The following is a 20,068-nucleotide window of genomic DNA, read 5'->3' on the forward strand; positions in this document are numbered from 1 at the left end:
CTGGAGTTGCCAAATGGTGATTTTTTAAAAAAATTAAACATAAGATAGTATATTCTATTCATTCTTTTACAACTTTGTTTTTCACTTAATATATTAAGATGCTCGCTTTATCCATCTAGAGAGATCTCCAGGTTTTTCCCCTTTAAATATAGGTAAACTTTTTTTCCAAACCATATTCTAGAACTTCAGCAAGTAGAATTTGAGTTGAATACCTGACTAAAGTACAAAATGTAAGTATAAAATTTTAAAAAGAAAATTGTTGAATTTCGAGTTGTATTTACAAAATAGCTCTTCATCACAATTTTAGCCCAAGTTTTTTCTCTGAACTGTATTGTGTGATAGTGTTAAAGATTTATTTTGTTTTTGGCTTTAAAGTGTAAAATAATGGCATCCCTAGACATTTACATATGTGGAATATGTTCTTTCTCTTACCCTCCTTCTCAGAGACCTAGTGGCCTTGTTGGGTGAGTTGCTACATGGTGCAGAGTGGGGACACAGGTTCAGGGCACAACAGAAACTTTCAGCAAATGACCCTTTATTACTTTCACAGTAGAAAGGATCCAAAAGAACAGTGAAAGAAATCCTGTCATGGTTGGTTTCGTGGGATGGCCAAAATTGCTACAGTTGGGGTCAGTAGATGGTAGCTCTTTATGCTCTGCTTTGCATCCGAGAAGAGAGATAAATGTATACTGTTTGGATGTGGTGGTTATCAACCCCACAGGGAGAGACCCTGCGACTGAAAATCCCTGACCTGATGAACATCTGGGGCTGCTTGTTCCTGGTTTCCAGACTTACAGTCTGGTTGGGCTTTTTTATCAGATTTATCATCTCCCCCAGATTGTGGAATGGAAACGACATAATAAAAGAGGAGGTGGGGGTTGGCAAGGGCTGGAAGATGGCTGCTTAGCGTGTGTCCATGATTTCCCCAGCAGGCCTATAGATTATTACACAAAAATTGGACTTTTTTTCCCCCTCCCCCCTTATGGTATAATACAATGTTTTACAAAATCCTTTTTCATTTACATTTGATTATTGCCATGCGAAGACCACATTATTTGTTATAGCACTTGGTAAAAATATTTTTATAAAACAAAACACATCCTGTTTCTATCCTAACTCTATTTTTATGTGAAATTACCCACTGGTTGTCTAAGAGTGTGTTATGTAACCTCCATATATTTGTGAATTTTTTGACCTGACCTTTTGCCCGTTACTGATTTCCAACTCATTCCATTATGATCCGAGAACGTGCTTTGTATAATATCAGTTTTTTTTTTAAATTTGTTGAGACTTTCTTTGTGACCCAACATGTGGTCTAGCCTAAAGAATGATCCATGAGCACTTGAGAGAAATGTGTATCCTGCTGTTGTGGGGTGTAGTGTTCTATAAATGTCTGTCAAGTCTAGTACATTTATCATCAGTTCAACATCTCTGTTTCTTATTGATCCTGAGTCTAGATGTTCTGTCCATTGATGAGAGCAGTGTAGTGAAGTCTCCAACTATTATTATAGAGGTATCTTCTTCTCCCTTCAGTGTTGTCAGTGTTTGCCTCATGTATTTTGGGGCACTCTGGCTTGGTGTATATTTATAATTGTTGTCAGACCCTTCTGTGAAGCCTCTGAACTCTTTGATTTTCCTATCCTGTCCAGCAGGTGGTGCTTGTCATCCCGCAGCTCCCTACCAGTGTAAAGAGGTGCTTCAGGTGCCTTTAATTCTCCAAAACCCTGTCCCTGCCAGGAGCATGGCTGACTCAAGCTGGTTTCTGTTTTCCAGCCCCTGGAGTCTGAGTTCTCTGACGGAGGTCCGCCATTTGAGCTGGGCGCTACAGCCCCTTGTCTTGGGGAAGTTATGCCCTTTATGGAATTGCCTCCCCCACTAGACTCATTACTTTGTCTCTCAGACCTATTTTAGCTCTGCCCTTGCCTGGGTCCAGCAGTCAATTGCAGATATCTGAGGCTTTCTGTAATGAGCTACTTAGAATAGTTATTTCAAAAAAAAAAAAAAAAATCCTTTTTCAAGGCTGTTCCTCAACCCCTAAGTTTTGTCGGTAACAGTATGGACTATTTAAAGATAAGCCCTTTAGGCTATTATCTCTTTCACCTGAATAGTTACTCTCAGACAACTTTAATTCTTGATTCTGCCCTTGCCCTGTGTAGTGCTGAAGCAGGAGCTCTGATGGGCTATTGAAAAGTAAAAAGATAGAGTTGGAAAGCAAGAAAGGAAAAGAATTAAAAAAAAAAAAAAAAAAAAAAAGAAAACCTTTTCAGAGCCCGACCCCAGCTCCTCGGGCCTGGAAGCCAGAGCCCGAGGTGGTACCCATCTCGGTGGTACCCATCTCCATGTGCCCCTTTTTCTTGGAGCCCAGCCCCTTTTCCAATATTCTGAATACCTCCAACTCCAAAAGTCTCTGTTTTTTTGTTGTAGTTGTCAGGCCCACCTCCATTCTGCCAGTCTGAATCCTCCGGGTTCCTTCTGTGCCTGCTCCTGGTTTATCTGTGCTTGGAGCTTTTATTCAGCAGTCTGAATTTGTTAATTCTGCAGTTGGGGCTGAGTTGAGCCCCTCTCCTTGCTCCCAGCACAGATTGTTTCTTTTTCCTTCGAGAACCAGCTCTAAGACAGTCTGCCTTGCCTGGGGTGGGGGGTGGGGGTGTTGGTGCTAGACCCCTGGCTGGGGAAACTTAACAGGTTTTTGCTGCAATCTCAGCCGTTCCACCTGTTCCACGTTGCTGTACGATGTGTGACCGGTCATGGAAGTCCCTGAAATGGCTTTTCCAGACAGTTCCTGACTGTTTACCAGCTGCCCTAGAGGAGAAACTAGATTCCATGCTTCATCAGTCTGTCATCTTTCCCCACCTCCACCTTATAATTTTAATAGGCAGTTTACATCATTCCTGTCTTACAGATGAAGGAATTAAATTCATACAGGCTAAGTCACTTGTCTTAGGAGACAAGATGTTATGCAACTGAATAGGAACTTAAACATGTCTTTGTTTAACTCCAAAATCTGATCTGAACCATGTATACCGTGCTGCATAGTAACAAGAAAGTGTTTGGCAATATTTTAAATTTGTTAGTATTAGGGTCATTACTTTTATTTCTGTACTTTATACCTCTGGTCCTTTTTATAGATTGGTTTTTGTGACCAGTGTTTGACAACTGAGGTATGTTGTCTGTGGGCAATTAATAAAGTATAAACTTAATAGGGTTTACCTTAGGACTTAATGTATTAACTTGGTAGCCCTAAAGTAAAAGTGGAGTTTAGGGAGGAATGGGATATGGAGTGGTGGGAGTTGACCTAGTTGCAGCTGTACTGATTTAGTGTTTAAGGATCATTGTCAGAATAGGGTCCTCTTGGTGATAAGGAGACAGTCCAAGCCTGGAGCAATGACTAATTAGAATAACATTTTTTTTTTTTTTTTATTTTGAAAAACCTTTCCTCTTCTTCCCCTTTTGAAGAAACTATTTTGTAATTAGTAATTGGTAGGTTAAGAGCACAAAAGATACTCAAAAAGTGTACAATACTTTTTGTAATTTTAATTGTTTTTAAATAGGCTATATAATCATTCATATAGTACAAAATTCAAGAGGTACAGAATTGTGTTCAGTGAAGGATCTTCCTCTCATGCATCAACAAATTATACCAGTTTCTTTTGTTATGTATATTCTTTCAGAGGTATTTTATATATGTATATATTCTTTTGGGCAGTTCAAAACAAAGGTAGCTGCTATGCACACTGTAATGAGCCTTCTATTTCTCTTTTAATAATCATGAAGATTATTTTATATCCATACTTTATGAATTCCCTTATTTATTTTTTTATAGCTGCATAGTATTCTGTTATAAAGATATAACATCATTTATTTAGCCAATCCTCTCATGATATTGTCCTAATCTTTAACTTGTAAAAACAGTGCTATGGAAGATTAGTAGGGGCGGCCTGATAATTCTGCCTACACACTGCTGCTCGAATGTTTCCACAGAATATAAACAGATAAGTCATCATGGATAGGGTCAAGGAGGAAAGGGGGAGAGGGGAGGGGTCCAGGGAGAAAGAGTACTCCAAGGGGGAAGATAAAATGTCTCTGACACCTAATGCTTTTCCTTAAAAGTATATTTTTGCATTCTATTCCCCTGCCAAAAGAAAAGAAAAAAAGAAAAAAACCCAGTCCTACAGGAAATAATATAAATATGTCATTTTGTATGCATCTTCAGGATAAGTTACTAGAAGAGGGGTTGTCAACCGTTTGTGCTTTTGTAATATTGACAGTGATCGCTGAATTTCCCTCCATTGTATTAATTTACACTCTCACCAGCAATGTAATAGAATGTATGTTATCAAGTCTCCCAGTCTCAGTGAAGTTTTAAACTTGGATTTCTTTTACTATGGATGAGGGTGAAACATATTTTCATAGGCCAAGAACTATATATATTTTCTTTCCTGATACAGTATTTTTAAGTTCTGGGCTTGGAATAACCACTGAAGATGTATCGTTTTTGAGACTTTTCTGCAGATACTTTTAGAGAAGACAAGGCATGGTATAGTAAGATTATGAGCTCTGGCGTCTGGTTTATAACTTGACATTGCCATGTTTTAGCTTTGAGACCTTAGGCAACTTATCTAACCTCTCATTATCATGGTTTCCTTATCTAAGCAAAACTTGTAGAACTTTTGAATGTTTTAAGTTAGTGTATAAGAAATTACAGAGCCTAGCATATAACAGCACGGAATGTTAGCTATTAATATGTATCTCTATACTTACATTCAATAAATGCTAAACTTACTGTATGGTTTCTATTATGTAAGAATACTACTTACTAATTTTTTATTAGTAATAAAAATGAAGGAAATCTGCTGAAATGCTAATTGTAATTACATAACTGGCGCTTGGAGAAATATGGGTAATTTGTGTGATTTTAAATACTTTCTAATATCTAAATTTTCATATTGGGAATATATTTTATAGTAGTAAAATATGGTATTCATAATTGTTAAATAAATACATTTTTCTATTATAGACAGAGAGTGCATGGGCCGAAGAATACTCTGAGAAAAAGAAAGGGTCTCACAAACGTTCAGCATCCTGGGGCAGTACAGATCAACTTAAAGAGGTCAGAAAAATGGTTTCAAGGAAGTGGGTGTGGAAATTTGATCTGTTGGTTGGAAAGTTGTGGGCAGTGAAGATCTGTACGGTTTTCATTGGTGTTTTGTTTTTGTTTTTGTTTTTGTTTTGTTTTTTTTGACTTGAGAAATAACAGTTTTGTGTTGAGTTGAGAAAAGCAGTTAATGTGTTGATTTGATAAGAATATATTACTTACCTGATTGTATGTTTTTCTTGGTCTTTTTTTAAGGAGAGTTCATACCTGTTGATACAATATAAATATCAGATGTATAAGACTGTAGTGATTCAACAAATTTGCATTTATTATCTCCATATATGGTAGTGTTTCTGAAATTCAGTAATCCTATATATAGGGGGTGGATTATGGCTCTGTGCTTTTAGTGATTATTGTTTTACATGCCTATTATTATGGCATTTGCATTTTGCATGTAATGAAGAAATAAAACAGAAAAAAATCAGTCATGGAATAATTGCAATTGTTAGTTGAAGGTTATATCTGTAAATGTGTATTATGGCTTGAATTTAATTTTTTGGAGTTTTGAAGGTTAGGTGTTTCATTAAAAAATCTAAAAGTTGATTCATCATAAATACAATAAGAGAATATCATCATTTTGAATTCTTTGTGAAAGCTGTAATGTAGTTTATTCTAACTATGGAAGACTTCATTTGTTTAGTGTTTGGGAAGGCTCAGGACAATGTTGAAACAAAACTCTATCTCTCTCTATATAATTTTTTTTTACATTAAATCAGATTTTCTGTTATTTAAAAACTTAGTTATTAAGGCTGAATTTTACTGATTTTTATTAAGTTAGGATATGTTTTTATTTATAGTGGAAAATACACTGGTGCACTTGTTATTTTTCCCCTTTTCAGATTGCAAAATTACGTCAGCAGTTGCAGAGAAGTAAACACAGCAGTCGCCATCATCGAGATAAAGAAAGACAGTCTCCGTTCCACGGCAACCATGCAGCTATTAACCAGTGTCAGGTAGGAGCATGGATACAATGAAATCCAGACAAGGAGTAATGGCATGGTGATGTGTTATTTCATAGTAACTGTTTAGGACAAAAATGTCCAAAAATATACTTGAAACTGGTTAAATATTGAATCATAGTCATCATATAAAAACAGAATATTAGGTTGCAAAAATGATATTTTCTTTTGGTGGTCTGAGATATGACTTTTGAAGACATAACTAATTACATATTTTGAATGACACTCTTTGTCTTATCAGTTCTTTATATTGGAGGCAGAATAATATAGAGATACAACTGTTGGTCACAGACTCAGACTCCGGGCACATAACTCACCCTTTCTAAGAATCTGTTTCCTCATATGAAGATTGGGGATAATATATCTGTGTCATTAGGTCTTTTGGTAGGGAAAAGTCTTAGCTGCTTTGGTTCCTTAATAGAGCCATATGAGCTGCTCTCTATGGTTCATTCTGGGAGCATTTCTCTTTATCGGAACTGAAAGAGACTGGGTCTCTTGGCAAGGAGAGAGCATGTTCATTTTAAATCCCATGATTGAATCTTTCATGTCCTTTGAATGTAGCATTGGGAATCAGGGGGAGCCTAGATTTAATTTTCTGTCTTAACAGTAAGGCAGTAGGACCTGGAAGGTAGATGGAAACTAGTAAGTGTAGTTCTCTGACTTGGAGGTTATTTTATAGGACTGGAGTTGGCAAACTGTCTCCTATAGGCTTATTGTGACCCTCCACCTGTTTTTGTAGAGTTGAGTAGATGTGACAGAGACTATCTAGTCTGCAAAGCCTTAATTATTCACTGTTTGGCCTAGGAAAAGTTTGCCAACGTGTTTTATAGGATATCTTCTGATGATTGGCAAGTATACATGAGTTTTTTTTAAAGAAAATGTGTGGGTATAAATATATATTTTTTAAAACTGATTTTATTCTAAATTATTAATACATTAGTAAATTTGATTTCATAAATATGTAGTTTGGTTGTAGTTTTCAATAGTTCTTTTCCATATACAGAATATTTTAAGAAAAATATGAACATACAGTAATAAAGTTAAAACCTAAGCATAGTGGATTTATTTTTGGGGAAATAGAAACGTAAAATTGAAAAGTGAGAAAAGAAGAAAAATGTGAATAGACTAATAACTATCAAAATTGGAGATTTATTAAAAACCAAACTTTTCTCCCTCAAGGGGCTGCAGACCCAGATGATTTTCACAGGTGAATTTGTCAACCTTCCACCTCTTCCTATTCCTTCATAAATAATATATTATATATCCCTAAGAGATTATCTCTCTCCTTGCCCCCATCTGTATTTTTTCTCCAAGTAGAATTAGTGGTTAATATGGAATTTATGAGTTTATAAGTTTCTGAAGTGATTATTTTAAGTTATGTAAAAATCAGCAATTGAAAAGTAGTTAAATTTTCTATTTTTTCCCTTAGAAGTTGAATTTGCTTAATAAAGATTATTGGTGCTTGCATGAAGTTCATGTTGGTTTAATTCTAGCAAATCGCTTTGCAGAGAAGGTAAAGGCTAGTAAATATGGTAGCTTGAAAGATAAATTCATGTAGCTTGGGTTTTTTCCACTTGACATGCCAGACATCTTGACTACTTGACTTATTTTATTGAGTATAATATCCAACCAGAGATCAGGCACATGTGCCATCATGATATTATAACAATGGCAATCATGACCAATTGAAATTATTAAACTGTGAACATGGAAATATTATCTACTATGAGTGTGTGAGTTTATTTTACTGGAGTCACTCTCTAGTGGAGAAAAGTACCACTTTTCTGTACTTTTGAGGCTGTTTGTCCATCCATGTAATGCTTATTAGAAATCTACCACTTGCCTGTTATTGTAGTATTCATTAGGGGATGCAGTGGTAGATGAAATACTGGGGCTTGCCCTCACCAACTCTAATATTGGCTAGATATAAGTATACAGTTAATTATAATACAGTGTAATGAGTGTGTTGATAGAGAAAGTCCTGAGTGCTATAGAAGGGGTGTTTTTGTTTGGTCTGGAAATGGGAGCATCTGGAAAGACTTCTCAGAGAAAGTGATGCCTGAGCATATCCCTGAAAGATAAGTAGGAGTTAGCCTGTCTTATAGGTGGAAGGGAGACTATAAGGGAAGTACTATAGGTGGAAGCCATTATAGCCCAAGGTAGAAGTAGTAAATAGTAACCAGATCTGAAGGTCTCCTTGTCACCATTGTTAAGAAGCTTGGACTTTGTCCTAGGGGTATCAGAGAACTTTTTTAAATGCAAGGGATTGATGTATGATCAGATGTGCATGTAGTATGAGGTTGAGTTCCTTAATCAGAAGCAATTCTATGTGGAATACCATGATGATTAGTAAGGCATTCTGTAAGTCCATGGCTAGTAATTTTGGCAGAAGCATTGCAAGCAGGGAAGGCAAATACATATCCAGAGTAAGTGTCTATTCCAGTAGGAACAGAGCACTGCTCCTTCCATGATTGAAGCAATCTTATATAATCAATTTGCCACCAGGTAGCTGACCAATAACCCAGGGAAAGGTACCATATTGGGGGCTCAGTTTTAGTCTTTTTTTGCAGATTAGATACTCAGCAGTGGTAGCCAGGCATCCCTTTCCGTATCCTGAGAAGCTGCCGAGGGTGGGATAGGGGCTGCAGAGGGAGAAGTAAGCAACTGTGGTTCCAACAAAATCCAAGACCCTTTGGAGTAAGAAAATGTACCATGTACTCCTCCACCCACCTTGCTTCTTGTGCAGCTGGAGGGGCTGGGGAGGTGTGCCCCAGGCTTGGCAAGAACGGTATTTGAAGTTCCCAGGAGCCAGTAAAGTGCATTTGACATTCGAAAACAACAGCAAGGACAACAACAAAAAACCCAGCTAGGTCAGTCTTGGTTAATGGAAATCCATGTTGCTGAGTCTATGCATAACTTCTGTTTCTGCTGCCATCTTGTTGATGATCCCATGGGGCAGTGACAGGAATGGCTGGGGAAAGAGATGGACTGAATGGTCCACAGAGTGGGTTATTCTATCCACTAATTGAAATTCTCCTCTACTGAGGTCACCATTTGGTGAACGTTCATATGGAACACAAATATCTTCTTGATTTTTTTTCTCATATTTTTTTAATTGTAGAATATAACATATATATACATGTGATAATTTTCCAAATGCAATTTAACAAGTAGTTAGCAAATTTCAAAGAATATTGTAGGTTACAGTTCTGCGATCTTTGTGATTTTGTCCTTTCAGAGAGATTTATCCACGTACCTTGTCCCCAGACCTTATTGTCACCAGTTTTCCAGTCATGTTCCTTTCGAATCCCTGACCATCTAGCCAAACCATTGGCCACAGCCCATGAATCAGTAGAGACTCATACCTCTGGCCATTTCTCCATCTAAAGAAAATGAACAACCAGGCACACTGCTCAGAGTACTGCTCACTGGGAGGATTTCCCTTCATCACTGTCTTTCAGGGATATCCGACAAAGGGTCTGTAGTCCTACAGCTGTCTACTTTTGGGTAGTGCTTGTGCATTACACAGAATGATCTGTAAATCTGGCCCGGGTTTTCTCTTCATCAGTCAGCTGATCATAGGGAACTGTTACACGGCCAGAGATGTGAACTGGGAAAGAGATGGTAATTGACAGGAGTGGGGGCCATGAGCATTTGGGTCACTTCATATATAACTTAGTTTTGCCTTCAAGTCCTACTCAAGCCTGATCTCATTTATACCACTTCCATTTGATGATGGAATGCTGCTGTGCTTGCCCCCCCTTATGGCTTGTTAGGTCAGACTACGCTCCATTCATGACGGCAGCTGGGGTTGCACAGTAACTTGGTAACGCATGGCAAAGCATTCAGTCTACTAAGGCCCAGAGGCAAACCAGAAGTAGTTCTCAAAACCAGAGTAGTTATCTATCCATTTCTGCTAGTTGCTGAGTATGTCTGTTCCAATTTTGCATTCTGGAACTGGGACGATAACCATAGGATGGGTTTAGGGACAGATTAAAAGCACTGTGAGATGGACCTGAGTTAAATTCCATAAGCCCTTATACTGATGTTTTGAATCTCCTGGAAGTACTGTTAGTTCAGAGCCAAAGTTCAGTAATCCCTAAAAAGTTTGATTATTTCCTTTTCTCCAATGCATAGTCACCATGGTAAAAGGCTGTGGGTCCCTTTGAGAAAGACTGAGAGGATGATTAATCATTTAAATTTTTGGCAGTGTACCAGAGTCCTTCCTCAAGGGGACCTGGGCTCCCCTTCATTTAAGGGGACTGGTTTAAGTCAGAATTGATTGAGGGACTGTGTGTGTCTGTTTTGGTGATTCAAGTTAGACTTCTGTTCGCTCAACGTGGACCTTTTTTGCTTATGCAGATTAAGTACAAATTTAGTAGACTGCCCATCTGTTTCTCTTCTAGTGATGCCATGATAAACTAGCCAATACTATAGGACAGATTACTCCGATTACTGCTTTGACTTTGTTGTCCATTATAGTAACCTCGTCTAACTTGTCTTTGACAGTTAAGTGCTACCATTAGGCTCCTACCACCCCAGGCCCCAATTATCCCCATAACATTTAAAGATCTTAGGTAAGTGGCAGCAGTCCCACTGTAATTTCTGACCCACAGAGAGGATCAACCACAGAGCTCTTCAAGAATGTGTGAGCCCCCCCCCTCACAAATTTGTTTCTCATTGTCATGGTGAAAGTATGTTTTCTAGACAGAGGGTTTATGAGCAGGTCTAACATGATAATTCTAATATTCCAATCTCCTTTGAACTTTGGATACCTTCCTCTACAGTATACCAAGGCAGTTATGACATTTCAGCTTCATTTAGTGTGGGGCAACCTTTTGGTCTTTGTTTCATCCAACCCAGTAACTAATTGTTAAAAGTCTTTTCTGTTTGGTACCTAAGATGGTGGCTAGGTGAGACAGGACAAAAAAACACCTCCATGAAAAATACTAGATAAAAGCCAGAAAGTGTCCTAGAACACCAGTTTCCAGCAATGCATCAGCCGGACAAGGTCTGATAAATCGACAGGGAGCATGCACTTGGAACCAGGAGTCTGCATTCGGAAATGAGTGAGTGAGCTGGCTGAAAGTCCAGCGGCCATGCTGCGGTGTGGGGAAACTGTGGGTTGGTGTTTGGAGACGGACTAGTTCCTTTAAAAAAAACAAAACAAAACCCGGGAGCGGCTGCGGTTAAGACGGTGAGAACCACGCAGTGAAGCACGACAGGAACAGAATGTGCCAACATCTCGGTGTCTGGCGTGGAGGATAGCCTGCTGCGATTTTCTCAGGGCCAGGGAGCCAAAAGGAGAAAGAAACTGCGCCCCTTGCAGCCATCTCCCCGTGGGCGGGGGACACTGCTGCCTGGGCCTGACCCACAGCCCGGAGCCGTGCCAAGAAACCCAGTGTGATGGGGAGTTTTTCCCGCAGCCCCGCGCACGCACCACAGTATTGGCCATGGACAGTGGCCTTTGGTGCGCCTGCAGCTGGTTGTCCCGGAGCTGGGAAGGCGGAGCTGTGTGAGAGGGGGAGATTAACACGTCCCATTCAGCCATCTTTGCAGTGGGCTGGGAGTGCCGCTGCACGGCCTGGCGGCCCAGGGCTTACCTGGCGGGCCTGCACACACTTGTGATTGTGGCACTGCCTTCCCTCAGCAGAGGTCCTGGAAGAGCACAGCTGAGAGGGGGGACCCGCTTGGAAATCCCAGGGACCCTACACAAATGATGGAGACTTGTGGGTCAGCGGCAGAGACAATCTGAGGCAAGACTGAAATGAAGGCTTAGATTCTTGTAACAGCTTTAAACCTCCGGGAACACCTGGGAGGTTTGATTATTAAAGCTGCCCTGCCTCCCTAACCACCCAGACACACGCCCTACATTCAGGGTGGACAGAATCACAACACACTCAAACTTAGTGCACCAGTTGAACCCCGCAAGAATCAGATCCCCACACAACACAAAGACAAAGTTGGTGAGAACTGACCTGAGGGGAATAAGAGACTCGCGGATGCCATCTGCTGGTTAGTTAGAGAACGTGTACGCCACCAAGCTGTAGCTCTGATAAATTAGAGATCGGTATTTTTTATATCCGGAAAGAATCCTATCAAGTAAAGCAAATGCCAAGAGGCCAAAACCAACAGAAAATCTTAAAGCATATGATAAAACCAGACGATATGGAGAACCCAAACCCAAACACCCAAATCAGAAGATCAGAAGAGACATAGTACTTGGTGCAATTAATCTAAGAATTAAAGACAAACAATGAGAGCATGGCACAGGATATAAAGGACATAGAGAAGACCCTAGAAGACCATAAAGAAGAAATTGCTAGAGTAAATAAAAAAATAGAACATCTTATGGAAATAAAAGAAACTGTTGGTCAAATTAAAAAGACTCTGGATACTCATAATACAAGAATAGAGGAAGTTGAACAACGACGCAGTGTCCTCAAGGACCACAAAATGGAAAATGAAAAAAACAAAAGAAAGAATGGGGGAAAAGAATTGAAAAAATCAAAATGGATTTCAGGGATACGATAGATAAAATAAAACGTCCAAACTTAAGACTCATTGGTGTCCCAGAAAAGGAAGAGAAGGGTAAAGGTCTAGAAAGAGTATTCAAAGAAATTGTTGGGGAAAACTTCCCAAACCTTCTACACAGTATAAATACACAAAGCATAAATGCCCAGCGAACTCCAAATAGAATAAATCCAAATAAACCCACTCCAAGACATATTCTGATCAGACTGTCAAATACTGAAGAGAAGGAGCAAGTTGTGAAAGCAGCAAGAGAAAAGCAATTCACCACATACAAAGGAAACAACCTAAGACTAAGTAGTGACTACTCAGCGGCCACCATGGAGGCTAGAAAGCAGTGGCATGACATATTTAAAATTCTGAGAGAGAAAAATTTCCAGCCAAGAATACTTTATCCAGCACAATTCTCCTTCAAATTTGAGGGAGAGCTTAAATTTTTCACAGACAAACAAATGCTGAGAGATTTTGCTAATAAAAGAGCTGACCTACTTCATATACTAAAGGGAGCCCTACTGACAGAGAAAGAAAGGAGAGAGAGATATAGAGAAATTTAACAGACATATATAGAACATTACATCCCAAATCACCAGGACACACATTCTTCTCTAGTAATCATGGATCTTTCTCCAGAATAGACCATATGCTGGGACATAAAACAAGCCTCAATAAATTTTTTAAAAAATTGAATTTATTCAAAGCACATTCTCTGACCACAATGGAATACAAATAGAAGTCAATAGCCGTCAGAGACTTAGAAAATTCACAAACAACTGAAGGGAAAAAATGAGGGAGAGACGGAAACATTCCCGGATAATCAAAAGCTGAGGGACTTCCTCACCAGTAGATCAGTCCTATAAGAAATGCTAAAGGGAATTGAGCAGGTGGAAAGGAAGGGACACTAAACAATTGACTGAAACTACATGAAGAAATAAAGATTTCCAGTAAAGATCACATGGTAAATATAAATACCAATACTACTGTATTTTTGAGTTGTAGCTCCACTATTTACTTCCTACAGGATCTAAAATACATAAATGGTAATGATGAATCAGTGGTTTTGGACTTAATGTAAAATATGTAATTTTTGACAAGAACTACATAAATGTGGGGGAATGGGGGAGTATAGGATCATAGTTTATGTGTCCTATTGAAGTTAAGTTTGTATCAAAGAAAAACAAGATTGTTATAGATTTAAGAGGTTTAATTTAAGCCCCATGGTAAATACAAAGAAAGTATCAGAATATGACCATAGAGATGAAAAGTAGAGTATGGGTTACGAGCAGTGGGGGAAGGGACAACAGGGAGTTAAGAAATTAATATAGGTGTTCTAGTTTGCTAATGCTGCTGGAATGCAAAACACCAGAGATGGATTGGCTTTTATAAAAGGGGGCTTATTTGGTTACACAGTTGCAATCTTAAGGCCATAAAGTGTCCAAGATAACAACACGTCAGCAATTGGGTACCTTCAGTGGAGGATGGCCAATGGTGTCCAGAAAACCTCTGTTAGCTGGGAAGGCACTGGCTGGTGTCTGCTCCAAAGTTCTGGTTTCAAAATGGCTTTCTCCCAGGATGTTCCTCTCTAGGCTGCAGTTTCTCAAAAATGTCACTCTTAGTTGTACTTGGGATATTTGTCTTCTCTCAGCTTCTCCAGAGCAAGAGTCCGCTTTCAATGGCCATCTTCAAACTGTCTCTCATCTGCAGCTCCTGTGCTTTCTTCAAAGTGTCCCTCTTGGCTGTAGCTCCTCTTCAAAAGTTCACTCTCAGCTGCACTGAGTTCCTTCTGTTTGTCAGCCCATTTATATGGCTCCACTGATCAATGCCCACCCTGAATGGGTGGGGCCACACCTCCATAGAAATTATCTCATCAGAGTTATCACCCACAGTAGGGTGGGGCACATTCCATGGAAACAATCAAAAGAAACACTCAGAGAATTACAATCTAATCAACACCGATAGGTCCGATCACACAAGATTACATCAAAGATAATGGCATTTGGGGGACATAATACATTCAAACTGGCACAGTAGGGTTTCTGTTTGGGGTGAAGGGAAATTTCTGGTAATGGATGGTGGGAAGGTGATGGCATTGCAACATTCTAAATGTGATTAGTCCCGCTAATGGAATGCTAGGGAGGGGTTGGAATGGGAAGATTCAGGTTGTATATATGTTTCCACAATTGAAAAAAAAAAAAAAGTCTAAATAGATATTGACAGTTAAAAGCCAAGGATGATCCTGGATGGGATCTGAGGATGGAGGAGAGGAGGCTCAAAGGGACACAGATGGGACATAAGAAAGGAAAAAAAGGAAATACAGGATGTAAGCTTTGTATCAATGTTGAATTTCTTGAACTTCTTAGCTGTGCTTAATGGGATTGCATAAAAGAATGTTCTTGTTCATGGGAAATGTATATGTGAATTATATTGTTTGTTCAAGGATGTGTGCAGCTTGCTCTCATATGTTCAGAAGACAGAGCAATAGATGATGGATGATAGGGAGGGAGGGAGGGAAAGAAAGAAATGGTGTGACAGGATGTTAAAGTTGGTGGATCGGGGTTTCAGGGGAGGGGGGTTGGTGTATGCTGGAGTTCTGTTTATGGGGTTTGTATTGTTTTCACAACTGTTTCTGTAAGTTTGAATTTATTTCAAAATAAAATTAAAAAAAAAAGTCTTTTCTGACCACCGAAGCTACAACATTGAAACCAGAATCTCTGCTTAGTGTCCATAACAATAAATTTGGCCTGATCCAGCCGCTATCTCACATCCTTAATATGCAAATCCACTGATAGTTCCCAGATTTCTGTCTGTATATTTTGGTAAAATCATGCAGTTTTTGGTGTGTAGTATGTCTTGTGGGTCACACTTTGTACCTTATCCTTCCAGCTCTACTGGTACTTGAGTGTAATTTTAGGTCTAGAAGCAAAGAGGGAGGTGGGGTTAGGTCCTAAGGAGAATCAGCAGTGTCATGTAAGGCAGTTACCTCAGGAGAGTCCATTACAGGTTCTTTTGGTAAAGCAGGGTGAACCTCAGACAGGGATAGAAGAGCTGCTTCGGCTGGCATAGACAACAAAATTTAGGGGGTTGGAGTCTGTCATTTGTCCACGTTCCAATTTTCGGGATCCCATTCCTTCCCAGTCAGTGCTTTTACTTCAACAGAACTCTGTAGGTTGGGAATTCAATTTGTGTTGTAATTCATCCACTGGTAAGATGCGACTCTGGGTTTGGTTTTCAGGAATCTCAGCTCTTCAGCTAAAGGAGGTAAGAGTTTCTTTCAGGACAGAAATAGAAGCTTTCAGGTCATTTCATGTGTAACTTGAGCTGGGAATTTGAAGGTCTGAGTTCATCCTTTGCTTTCACCACTTTCTTCAGCACAGTTAGGGGCAACTAGCCAATCTCATATTTGTTAGTTTGATTCAAATGTTGTGAGGTTTTGGATACATGGTTACCTAGAACCTTGACTTTTTAAATTATTTGATTAAGAGTATTCAGTGGTTATATTTTGCATATGTCTATTGCCACATCACATAAGGACTATCACTGCCAGCTTTACCACTGAAAATAGTCATTAGTGCCTTTAAATCTAATCAGATTGGAAAATCAATTCCAGAAAACCGAGAACCAATTGAAAAAACTCATCCTTAAATTTCTGTTCCTCTAGAACCATTTTCTCAAAACATATATCAGTTAGGGCTCTGCAGAGAAACAGAAAAAGTAGGCTATGTATACACATATATGTATGTATGTGTATGAGTATATTAAGAACTTTCTTTTAAGAAATTGGCTTACATGATTGCCAGGGCTGGCTAGTTTGAAACTACTGACAAGCAGGCAGGCTGGAAACAGAAGTTAATGCTGAATCTTGAGGGAGAATTTCTTCTTCCTTAGGGAAACCTCAGTTTTTTTCTTAAGCCTTTCAATTGATTGTATGAAGCTTGCTCACATTATTAGAATAATCTCCTTTACTTAAAGTGAACTCATTTTAGATGTTAAGTACATCCACAAAATACCTTCACAGCAACACCTAGATTGGTGTTTGCTTGAATAACTGAGTACTGTAGCCTAGCCAAGGCTAACTATCATACCTTTAAAACATTATTTGAAAAATATTTCTACCATTTCAGGTAATGGGGGAAAGGGGGTAGTTATTGCTTAATGGGTGTCAAGTTTCTGTTTGAGGTGATGAAAAAGTTGGGGTAATGGATGTTGGTGATGGTAGCACAATATTGTGAATGTAATTAATACCACTGAATTGTACACTTGAAAGTGGCTAAAATGGGAAATTTTGAGTTGTATGTATGTTACTCCAATAAAAAGTTAAAAAAAATACCTCACACCATATATAGAAGTAATTCACAATGATCAAAGTCCTAATTGTAAGAACTAAATTAAAAATTCTTTGAAGAAAACATAGTTGTAACTCTTCATGACTTGGGATTAGGCAGTGGTTTCTTAGATATGATACCAAAAGCACAGGCAAACTAAGAAAAAGTAGATAAATTGGACTTCATCAAAAGTGAAAAATTTTGCTACGAAAGACACAAAGTGAAAAGACAACTCACAGAGGAGAAAAAATATTTTGCAGATCATATATCTGATAAGGGACTTGTATCTAGAATATAAAGAACTCTTACAACTCAATAATAAAAGGAATAAATAATGCAGTTAAAAATGGGTGAAGGATCTGAATACAGTTCTCCAAAGAAGATATGCCCATGAAAAAATGCTCAACAGCATTAGTGAATAGGGAAATGCAAATCAAAACCCTACTATGATGGTTATTATTAAAAAGCCAGATGATAACAAGTGTTGGCAAGGATGCAGAGAAATTGGAACCCTCATACACAGCTGACAGAAATGTATATGGCACAGCTACTTTGGAAAACAATTTAGCAGTTCCTCAAAAGATTAATCATTGAGTTGCCATATGATCCAGCAGTTTCTCCCCTAGGTATGTACCCAAGAGAATTGAAAACATGTACAAGAATGTTTATAGCAGTCTTATTTATAACAGCCCAAAATGGAACAAGCTCAATGTCCATTAACTGATTAATGGATAAATAAATGTAGTACAGCGGACTATTATTCCATCATAAAAAGGAATGAAGTACCAACACACATGGATGAACTTTGAAAGCATTAGGCTAAGTGAAAAAAGCCATTCACAAAGGTCCACGTATTACAGGATTCTGTTTATATGAAATGTCCAGAAAAGGTAAATCCATAGAGACAGAAAGTAGATATTGTGGTTGCTTGGGACTGGGCAGGTCAGGAGGAAATGGAGAGTGACTGCTAGTGGCTATGGGGTTTCTTTCTGGTGTAATGTGTCATGGTGGTAGCATAACTGTTTGAAATTATTGAAAAAACAAATAGTTGTACACTTTAAATGAATGAATTGTATGGTATTATAACATATTTCAGTAAAACTTTTATTTAAAAAATCTATCAACATAAAATACAAATAAAATTATCTCAAAATAGTAAATTAGATTACATGGTAAAAGAACGAAATAGTAAAGTTGAGAGGTCATGTAACAGTGGAGAGATTGAGTGCAGGAGCTCTGAAATGAGACTCGAGCTTAAAATCTGGGTCCTGCCACTTGCTAGTTGTATGAAGTTCCTCAACTTCTCTGGATAGCAATATTACCCATATATTGTGTTTTCCTGGGGATTAAATGAGATAAAATGTTATAAAACACTTAATGCAATTCTTGGTATATGATAATTGCTCAGTAAATTTTAGGTTAGTTGAGGTGTGTATAGTACCTTAAGATAAAAGAAGTGAACAAATCAATTGGTTTTTCCATCAAGCTTCTCTGCCAGCTTCTTGTTAAACTTCTTTTTAAAGCTTTTATTATTATAAATGTATTTAGATGCTGCTCACTATAGAGATTTCAGAAACTAAAGAGAAATGAAATAGGAAAATTATATCTCAAAGGTATTATTTTAAAAAAATAAAAAAAATCGTTTCACTCTCAAAGATTTTAAGAGTATTTTTTGTTTGCATTCCTTATTGAGATCATATCATATATTAGATTTTATATTGTACCTATTTGTATTTAACATTGAAAAATGTTTATGTTGTCATTACAGATGCTTTTGGAACATTTTTATTGATTTCATATTCTGTAGAGCATTTCTCTAGCTTTGGCCATTTAGTTGGTTCAGTTTCTTTGTACTTAAAGCTTTTTCTATATTTATAATTTTCTAGGGGTAGAGTTATCCATTATTTTCTTAAGAAGTTCAAATATTTTGCGGGTTCTTTAAATTTTTTTTTTAGTAGCCTTTAAGAGTCACTGAGGAGTTTTTTGTTTGGATTTTCTTATATGTGGAACATGATTTTCATTACAAATCCATCAGTATCCTTTAGCAGTTGAGGGGACGGTATTGCTCTTCTGATACGTGCTATGGTCTACAACCACTAATTGATAAAAGATCTTTTTCTTGGGCTTACAATGGATTTATCATGTACTTTTTTGAATGATTCTCTGGAAATTCAGGGGAGCCATTCGTTAGGAAGAATATACTGCTAATTCTTACAGGAGAGAATCTTTTATATGTTAATGCTTTTCAAAAATGATGTTACCCTCAGATGCTTATAGTGTCCTGCTCTTTAGGAGTATTTCAAGAAATAGTCTCATTACAAAATAAAGCCAACACAGTTCAGAATTGTTTGATTGAGGATTAGAGTCAGAACAGTTGGAGATGGTAGCATCTCCACTGTCACATGAACTAATTTTGAGATAAGAATTAGAAAATTGTGCTGGTGTTTTCTGGCTATTTTTTATAGCCTCCAGCAAGAAAGCCTTCCTATCTGATTTCCTAAATTTTTCATGTGTGCTGGGACCTCTATAGTTGTTACCTAAGAGGGTTTGAGAATAAAGAACAGTGAGGTACAGAAGAAGAAAACTGTTTTCATCTGAGGAATGAGAGGAGCATTGCACTTTTAAAAACAAAAATTACTCTTTTACACAGGAATCTGTTTGTCACTTTTGGACATGATTGCTATTCTTGAATTTTTGGAAATTTTTCCATTTAGAAATTTTTTTAGAAGAAAGCTACTTCTGCTGGGACCTGCAGCTTAGAACAGCCAAGGAGGTGGATACCATTGAGAGGACAGCGATCTCCAGAGGACAGAAATAAAGTAATGATGATAGTTTAGGAAGAAGTACTGCCATGTGGAGGCCCAAATCAAAAGCCCTTAAGATAGGAAAGCCTTTATTTCAGGTGCTTTCTCATTTTTTTCCCACTCTAAACATTAGTTTTTCACCCCCTTTTGTTATATTAGGGGTTTCTGACTCATATTTCTCTCGTGAATCTCTGTGGAATTGCTGAACAGACTTATTTTTTTCATCCTATCATCCTACCTTTAGGACAACTTTTTTCTTCTTTGAAAATTTAACTGTATATTTCTCTCCCCTATACAGCT

The 20,068-nt window shown here is 38.1% G+C and overlaps 1 protein-coding gene across 3 annotated transcripts in view; it reads left to right on the top strand.

The window, feature by feature from the left end:
• FAM117B (family with sequence similarity 117 member B) overlaps positions 1–20,068 on the top strand; it is a 226,081-nt gene that overhangs the window by 141,867 nt on the left and 64,146 nt on the right. For all 3 annotated transcript variants that reach the window (XM_037850254.1, XM_037850255.1, XM_037850253.1), the window contains exons 3-4: positions 5,018–5,110; positions 5,995–6,108. In XM_037850254.1, the coding sequence (XP_037706182.1) occupies positions 5,018–5,110; positions 5,995–6,108 (207 nt within the window). The remainder of the gene's footprint in view (positions 1–5,017; positions 5,111–5,994; positions 6,109–20,068) is intronic.

Source organism: Choloepus didactylus, chromosome 9 (genome assembly GCF_015220235.1).
Source record: "Choloepus didactylus isolate mChoDid1 chromosome 9, mChoDid1.pri, whole genome shotgun sequence".
NCBI lineage: Eukaryota > Metazoa > Chordata > Mammalia > Pilosa > Megalonychidae > Choloepus > Choloepus didactylus.